Source organism: Myotis lucifugus, unplaced genomic scaffold, assembly GCF_000147115.1.
Source record: "Myotis lucifugus unplaced genomic scaffold, Myoluc2.0 scaffold_41, whole genome shotgun sequence".
NCBI classification, from domain to species: Eukaryota; Metazoa; Chordata; class Mammalia; order Chiroptera; family Vespertilionidae; genus Myotis; species Myotis lucifugus.
Genome location: NW_005871089.1, coordinates 3,407,957 through 3,417,187, shown reverse-complemented (window position 1 = coordinate 3,417,187; position 9,231 = coordinate 3,407,957). Strand labels below are relative to the sequence as shown.

Below are 9,231 nucleotides of genomic sequence, written 5' to 3'. Positions count from 1 at the left end.
CTGTGCGTGACAGGGGGAGAGCTCCCCACCCCCTTCATGGGTCCCTGCTCTGTGCGTGACGGGGGGGGGGGGGGGGCAGTGCCCCAACCCCCTGATTGGCCCTGCTCTGTGAGTGACGGGGCAGCGCCCCAACCCCCTGATTGGCCCTGCTCTGTGCATCACAGCGGGTGGCGCCGCAACCTCCCCATTGACCCTGCCTTGAGTGTGATAGGGGGTGGTGCCCCAACCCCCCAATCAGCCCTACCCTGAGCGTGACTGAGGGTGGCATCGCAACCTCCCAATCCGCCCTGCTCTGTGCATGACAGGGGGCGGCGCCCCAACTCCCCAATCAGCCCTGCTCTGAGCCCGACCAGGGGCTGCACCTAGGGATTGGGCCTGCCCTCTGCCACCCAGGAGCAGGCCTAAGCCAGCAGGTCGTTATCTCCTGAGGGGTCCCAGACTGCGAGAGGGCACAGGCCGGGCTGAGGGACCCCCCCTTCCCCCCGGAGTGCACAAATTTTTGTGCACCGGGCCTCTAGTATACAAAATAAACTCAAAATGGATTAAAGATGTAAATGTAAGACCTAAAACCATAAAACTTCTAGAAGAAAACTCAGGCTGTAACTCTTTGACATGGCTCTTAGCAATATTTTTGGCTATGTGTCCTCGTGTAAGGGAAACAAATTCAAACTCAAAAGTTTCTGTGCAGCAAAGGAAGCCATTGACAAAACAAAAACACAACATACTGAATGGGAGAAAATATTAACCAATGATACATGCTTTAAGGGGTTAATATCCAAAATATATAAGGAACTCATACAACTGAACATCAAAAAGCAAAAGGAAAAAAAAAACAATCCAAATTAAAATGGGCAGAGGACCTGAATACACACTTCTCCAAAGAGGACATACACATGGCCAATAGACATATGAAAAGATGCTTGCCCTGGTCTGTCTGACTGTTGGCTGAGCATCGTCCTGTACACCAAGGGGTTGCTGGTTTAATTCCCAGTCAGGGTTGCAAATTCAATCCTCCCCTTTCCAGCCCCCAGTGGGGGACTTGCAGGAGGCAGCCAATCAATGTTTCATTCTTGCATAGATGTTTCTCCCTCTCTCCCTCTCTCTCTTTTCCTCTCTAAAAATCAATAAAAAATATTTATGAAAAAGAAAAAATACACCCTAGCCAATTTGGCTCAGTGGATAGAGTGTTGGCCTGAGGACTGAAAGGCCCCAGGTTCTATTCTGGTCAAGGGCATGTACCTCCATTGCAGGCTCAATCCCCAGCCTTGGTCAGGCATGTGCGGCAAGCAACCAATCAATGTGTCTCTCTCACATCAATGTTTTTCTGTCTCTTCCCCTTCCTTCCCCTCTCTCTAGAAATCAATGGAAAAATATCCTTGTGTGAGGATTAACAAAACAAACAAACAAACAAAAAGATTCTCAATGTCACTAATCACCAGAGAAATGCAAATTAAAACCACAATGATATATCTATCACCTCATACCTGTCAGAATGGTCACCATCAATAAATCAACAAACAATAAGTGTTTACAAGGATGTGGAGAAAAGGGAAACTTCATGCACTGTTGCTGGGGTTGTACATTGGTATAGCCACCATGGAAAACAGTATGAAGGTTCCTCAAAAAATTCAAAATAGAACTACGATATTGTAGAGAGGGTCTGGGAGAGCACCTGAGCAAAGGTTGGCAAAGCCATGTCCTGGAAACATACCTTGCCAAAGGCAGAAATGTTGTCAGTCCTGACCTATAGCTCAAGTGCCAGGGGGTGGTGTCATTATCTAAGTTCAGCCAGGCACCGGGACGGATGCAATTATCCGGGCTCCAGGCCTGATAATTACAAGAAGACACAAGAATGAAGAATGCAGCTTGCCGCAACTGGTTTGGCTCAGTGGATAGAGCGTCGGCCTGCAGACTGAGGGGTCCCGGGTTCGATTCCGGTCAAGGGCATGTACCTGGGTTGCGGGCACATCCCCAGTAGGAGGTGTGCAGGAGGCAGCTGGTCGATGTTTCTCTCTCATCGATGTTTCTGACTCTCTATCTCTCTCCCTTCCTCTCTGTAAAAAGTCAATAAAATATATTAAAAAAAAAAAGAATGCAGCTTAATCTTTAAGCATGATTTCACATAATTTCCTTTGTCTTAAACTTTAGTAAACTTCCTGGTACCATGCTGTATATAATAAATGTGCTGCACTAGCTCTGGGTCACTGTCTCCCCATCCGAGAACAATGTCCCACCTGGTCCCAGCTTTACTTACTGTCTCTGTGTCTGTCTCTTTCTTTTTCTCAATCCCCAGTCGCCCCTACTCAGGACTCGTTCACTCTCTAGCCGTGCTGTTCACGGCTGGAGAACCCCCACACCATATGACCCAACAATTCCACTTCTGGGTATTTATCCAAAGAAATCTAAACACTAATTGAAAAAATAGATGCACCCTTATGTTCACTGCAGCACCATTTGCAATAGCTAAGATATGGAAGCAACCTAGGTGTCCACTGATAAACAAATGAATAAAGGAGATGTGGTACATATATACAATAAAATATTACTGAGCCATAAAAAAATTTAAATATTACCGTTTGTGAAAACATGAATGGACCTATAAGATATTATACTAAGTAAAATAAGTCAGACAGAGAAAGACATATACCATCTGATTTCACTTACATGTGAAATCTAAACAATAAAATAAAAGAATAAGTAAAGCAGAAGCAAACATAGATACTGAGAACAACTGATGGTCACCAGATGGGTGGGTGTTTGGGAGAGAGGTGGAAAAAGTGAAAGGAATGAAGTACAAGTTGCCAGTTACAAAAACAATCACGAAGATGTAAAGTACAGCACAAATATAGTCAATAACATTGTAGTAACTATGTATGATGTCAGATGTGTACTAGGCTTGTCACGGTGATCACTTTGTAAGGTATATAAATGCCTAATCACTATTTTGTAGACCTAAAGTTAATATAATATTGTATGTCAACAGGGATTAAAAAACAAATTTCAAAAATAAAATTATCTAAATATTCAACTACATTAAAATTAGTAACTTCTGTTCCAAAAAGGAAGTAAAGACAGAAAACTAAGAGATGATATTTGCAATACAAAACACAACCAAAAAATAACAAAGGATTAACAGCCAGAAACTAGAAATAACTACAAATATGAATCACAAATAGCAAAGTAGAAAAATAATCAAAACATATGAACTAGGAATTGCACAGAAAAAGAAAAGAAACAACCAATGATGCTCTACCTCACTAAAAATCAGGGAAATATAAATTAATATCACATAAACATTTCATATCCACCATAATGACAAAAGCTAAAGTTGTAACAGTATCAAGGATGTAAGCAACAGGAACTAGTGGAAGAAGCATAAATTATTATAACCACCTTAAAGTTTCCCATAAGTAATGAAGTTGAATATGTACATATCCCACTCATTTATGGAATAAAATGAACATAAACTGATGAACAAAAATAGATCCAGAGACAGAGAAGCATCAAACAGACCGTCAAACCTCAGAGGGAAGGCAGAGGGTTGCCCACCATGCAGATCAGACTGTCCTCCTCCCTCCAGAGCCTAATTAGACAGTGGGGACGCTCCCTCCAGTCTAGCTTCCAAGGTATCCCTTTGTTGCTTATCTCCTCTTCCTAATTTACACCATGGAGAATTATTTTTCTGTCCCTCCAAACAAAAAACCCTCCTCTGGGACATCTCCTCCGTAATCTTAACACACTTGGCCTTTCCACAAAGGTCCGGCCAAAGCATATTCTATTACTGCCTTGCCTAGTCAGGGATGCCACCCAAAAATTAACAGAAAGGGCCACAAACATCAATCACGGGACTACTGGCTAAAGAATGTAAATTGGTATACCTTGCTACTACCCTTCATAGGACCATTAACATTCCTATTCCTTATCTTCATTTGTTCCTACTTGATATGTTCCTTCTTCGGTGACGCTAACAAATATCATTATCCATTAGGGAAATATAAATTAAAATAAAAATAACCATGAGTTAAATAAAAATATATTTTAAGATAATAAATAAAGACACATATGACTACATATTGTATGATTCCATTATATGAAATTGCTAGAAATGGCAAAACTATGGAGACAGAAAGCAGGTCAACAGTGCATTTCGATTACTGTGCCACACCGGCACAGCTATGGGTGAACCTGAGAGGGGGCGGTAAAGGATGGAGAAGACAGACAAGAAAATAAAGCTGGGGCTAGGTGGGACGCTGCTTCTCTGATGGAGAGACAGCGCCATAGCCTGCAAGCTGAGTTTTTATTTTATAGCCAGATTCCAGGAGGCAAATTAAGGGCGTGGTCAAGATGTTTACAATGTTCTCGTGGGTTTCGAATCTACTTAATTACATGCACCTGATCAAGCTTTGTTTACTTGCTGCACCTCCTGCAACCTATATCACTTAGCCACGTGGGACCACAGGTTCGGACTATAAGGTCAAGCTTACAACTATAGCCTTTGGCTATCATTGTGCTGGGAGGGCTTTGCCCTCCAAGCTAGGACTTGCACATGGCTTTGCCACGAGAGGACTGTGCCCTCTCATTAGTATGAGGCTTGAACCTGTCCAAACACTGTAGCTGCTCTCCACAGATTATAAGTAGGGATTGGCTGCAAATGGACACAAGGGAATTGTTTGGAGTGATGGACATAAGCTGTGATGGTTGGCAAACTATATAAAGTTACTAAAATTAATCAAACTATATATTTAAAATGGGTAAATTTTATGGTATATATACTTATTCCTCAACAAAGCTGGTTTTACAGTGCTAAAAAAAAAAAAAAAACCAACACCTCCATTGTTTTTTGTTGTTGTTTTAGTATATTTTTTATTGATTTCAGAGAGGAAGGAATAGGGAGAGACAGAAACATCAATGATGAGAGAGAATCATTGATTGGCTGCCTCCTGCACACCCCACACCAGGGATCGAGCCCAAAACCCAGGCACGTGCCCTTGGCCGGAATCGAACCTGGGACCCTTTAGTCTGCAGGCTGACGCTCTATCCACTGAGCCAAGTCGGCTAGGGCCAAGTAAGGATTCTTAAAGGTTCAAAAAGCATCTTCATAAGTCAGCAACCCTACTTCGTACACGAAATAGAATTAAAATAAATTATGTATATTTTTATGTTTCTCTCAAAAGACTTCCCCAAACATTCTGAGATGGAAAGAATTCTATTAACCCACCTGATTTCATTTATAGCTGGGATGTATGAAGAATAAATTTTTTTTTTGTTCCTTCTTCATTTTTATGTAGTTCTGTGATCATTTGTGCAGCTAACAAATATTTATGTAATGCTTGATATGTGGTAGGTACTCTATCTGAACCAAGTCAACTAGTGCAGTAGTATTTTGTTTTATGTTCTGAAAGGTTTAAACTTTACTGGAAGAAAGTTGTTTATATGAAGACATTAAATAATGGGAATTAGCCCGGCCAGTGTTGCTCAGTGGTTGAGCATTGATCTATGAACCAGAAGGTCACAGTCTGATTCCCATCAGGGCACATGGCTAGGTTGTGGGCTTGACCGCGGTGTGGGGGGTGCAGGAGGCAGCCAATCAATGATTCTCTCTCATTATTGATGTTTCTCTCTCTCTCTCTCTCTCTCTCTCTCTCTCTCTCTCTCTCTCTCCCCTACTTCCTCTTTGAAGTCAATAAAAATATATTTGAAAAAAAATGGGAATTACAAAAAATGTTATAAGCATAAATCATAGAAACCAGAGCTATTTGCTCAGTATTTTTAAAAAGATCTCTAAACCATTTTATTCTTAAATAAAATATAAATATCAGTCCCTATTTTTCCTCCGTAAGGAACTATTAATCTAAATAACTTGGGTAGCCCTAGCTGGTTTGGCTCAGTGAATAGAGCGTCGGCCTGCAGACTGAAGGGTCCCAGGTTCAATTCCAGTCAAGGGCACATGCCCGGGTTGCAAGCTTGATCCCCATTGTGGGGTGTGCAGGACGAAGCCGATCGATGATTCTCTCATCATTCATGTTTCTATCTCTCTCCCTCTCTCCCCCTTCCTCTCTGAAATCAACAAAATATATTTAAAATAATAATAATAAATAAATAACTTGGGTAGCAAATCAGAATTCCTGTGTGCCCCACATTGGGCTAGTTTCACTCCATTTTGCTGGGATATCTCTGGCCTCAAGGCCTTCATCATAGACTTTTACTTATACATTTGTTCAAACGTTCTCTCTATGAGTTTTAAGTCTTTGTCTTCGCCATATATATATATATACACACATATCCACAGATCTATTTTTTTCTTTGTGTCACGAAATTAAGATCACACAATATACCTCACTTCACATCTAGCTCTTACTTAAATATATACCATGAAAATCCCCCCAAGTCAACATATATAGTTCTAACATTCTTTTTAATGGCTGTATATTCTTCTTACATATGGAAATATCAAAAGTCATCCATTACCTCACCAATGGACATTCACTGTTTCCAGCTTTTGCAACTGTAAATAGTACTGCAATAAACACACTTGTACTATATGCTTTTGCTTCTATTTTGATAGGATACAGGTCTAGGAGTAAGATTATCATGTCATTTTATTACAAGATGCCAGATCATTTCCAAAAAGGAAGAAACTCAAATTTCCATGCAGTGGTAACTTGAAAACATAGCTACTATAAGTATAACACTGCTAGCAATAAATTTGACAATAATGAAAATAATTAAATTTCAGGTTCAAGTGCTAAAGTCATATCAAAACAAAAAAGCCTTGCCCTAACCCAGTGGTCGGCAAACCGTGGCTCGCGAGCCACATGGGGCTCTTTGGCCCCTTGAGTGTGGCTCTTCCACAAAATACCACGTGTGGGCGTGCACGTACAGTGCGATTGAAACTTCGTGGCCCATGCGCAGAAGTAGGTTTTCGGAAAGGAGATAGACGAAACAAGTATACAAGACGAGTGCGGATGGGAGAGTTGGAAGGGGTCGACCACAGCGAACGTACCTCAATCAGATTGAGGACGTTTTTAGCAAAGGCCAGCTTAGGAGTACACTAATTAAGTTAATAACAATGTACCTACCTATATAGTTTAAGTTTAAAAAATTTAGCTCTCAAAAGAAATTTCAATCGTTGTACTGTTGATATTTGACTCTGTTGACTAATGAGTTTGCCGACCACTGCCCTAACCGGTTTGGCTCAGTGGATAGAGCGTCAGCCTGCGGACTGAAGGATCCCAGGTTCGATTTCGGTCAAGGGCATGTACCTTGGTTGTGCGCACATCCCCAGTAGGGAGTGTGCAGGAGGCAGCTGATCGATGTTTCTAACTCTCTATCCCTCTCCCTTCCTCTCTGTAAAAAATCATAAAAATATATTTAAAAAAAAAAAAAGCCATTCCCTGCCCAGCCAGTTTGGCTCAATGGTTGAGCATTCACCTATGAACCAGGAGGTCATTGTCAGGGCATATGCCTGGGTTGCAGGCTCGATCCCCAGTTTGAGGCATGCAGGAGGCAGCCGATCAATATGTCTCTCTCATCATTAATGTTTCTAACTCTCTCTCCCTCTCTGAAATCAATATATATATATTTAAAAGCCATTCCCTTTAAAACACTATTAGAGACTCAAAATCACAGGTTTATTCTGCCTTCACAGAAATCAAGTTCACAGACTACCTGTGAACACCTATCTATCTATACCTACTATAAACACTAAAGAATATTTGGCCCTGGCTGGTTTGGCTAGTGCATAGAGCATCGGCCTGTGGACTCAAGGGTCCCGGGTTCGATTCCGGTCAGGGGCATGTACCTTGGTTGCGGGCACATTCCCAGTGGGGAGTGTGCAGGAGGCAGCTGATCGATGTTTCTCTCTCATCCATGTTTCTAACTCTCTATCCCTCTCCCTTCCTCTCTGTAAAAAATCAATAAAATATATATTTTTAAAAAAAGAATATTTGTAGTAAGGATATCTTACATGATACTTTACATTTAAGATTATGTAGGTGAAGTATTTTCTTTGGTATGTTTCCAATATCGAAAACCTAGTAACACTAATTATGCTTTTTTTTTTTAATTCGTAGTTTACAGAAATCTTTGCATAGGGCCTCCTGCTCTGGTACTCAGTTTTCTGATTACACTAAAATAATTTAGTTTCTCTGCTAATATAAAAAGAATAGAAAACAAGCGACCCCTCTAACAGATAATAATATTGGCCTTGCTCTGTAACAGTCAACATTTGTCTTTGTTTTCCGGGGTGTTTTTCAAAGGGCAATCAATAAACTCCGAGTGAATAACTAAAGTCATTCTAACAAATGCTCAAAACAAGCTCTGAAACCCAATACTAAAATAAGGAAAACAAAGTTTCACACTTGTAACTACATTCAATTATGAATACACGCCTCAAAAATTACTACTGGGTCACCCCGAATCCACCTGGCTACTTCGTAATGGCAATTCTGTGGAGTTTAATCCCTAGACTAGAGTCCTATCCTAAATTTAATCACAGCAGAGAAAACATGGCCCCGCCCCATCGGCAGAAGGCAGTGATGCTTCCAGGCTTTGTCACATTCAATTCCTAATCCGGGGGATTAAAAGGAGCTGCCTGCCTCTGCACAAGTGATGGTTAGTGCCTTTCCAAACCCAATGAGACGCAAGAAATGGGGCGAGGAAAGAGCCATTTTTTTAATGAAAACCCCCCTTTTCCGTTCAGGTGACCCCAAGAGGAGCCATAGGCTAAATGCTGCAAAGAATTCAGCCCTGCGCCCGGCAAACCACTTCCCGGGAGCTGGCCCCTGCCTGCCGCCCTCCGCGAGCTCGCCCGCCTCCGCCCTCGTCCAGGGGCAGCTGCGAAAAACCAAGGCCGCCTGACGGCCTGCCTCGCCGCTGGGCTCCGCGGGTCCCGCAGGCCCGGCCCCATCCAGTCCCGCCTGGCGGCCCGGACACAAAACAGAATCTGTGCTCACCGTGGGCTGTCTCTCCTCAGCCATCTCGCCCACAGCTGCGCGACCGGAAGTAAGCGGTTTCCCAGGCGACCGGACAAACGGAAGTTGTAGGGCTGGAGAAGAGGGGAGGGGCCTGAGCAGAGAAGGAAGGAGGTGGAAAGCGGGCGGCAGGGGGGTTGCCCACCCCACTGAGGGTTTTCAGGAAGCTGGGGAAGGGTTGGATGTTGCCCCACATACTGTTTGGATCAAAAGGAGCTGATGAGGGAATGCGAATTCGTGCACGGGGCCTCTAGTAGTA

At 42.5% G+C, this 9,231-nt stretch overlaps 1 protein-coding gene across 1 annotated transcript in view; it reads right to left on the bottom strand.

Moving 5' to 3' along the window:
* Positions 1-8,996, bottom strand: part of BBS4 (Bardet-Biedl syndrome 4) — a 74,991-nt gene extending 65,995 nt beyond the window's left edge. The window contains exon 1 of the mRNA XM_014455009.2: positions 8,955-8,996. Within this exon, the coding sequence (XP_014310495.1) occupies positions 8,955-8,978 (24 nt within the window). The 5' untranslated portion in view covers positions 8,979-8,996. The remainder of the gene's footprint in view (positions 1-8,954) is intronic.
* Positions 8,997-9,231: the final 235 nt, after the last annotated feature.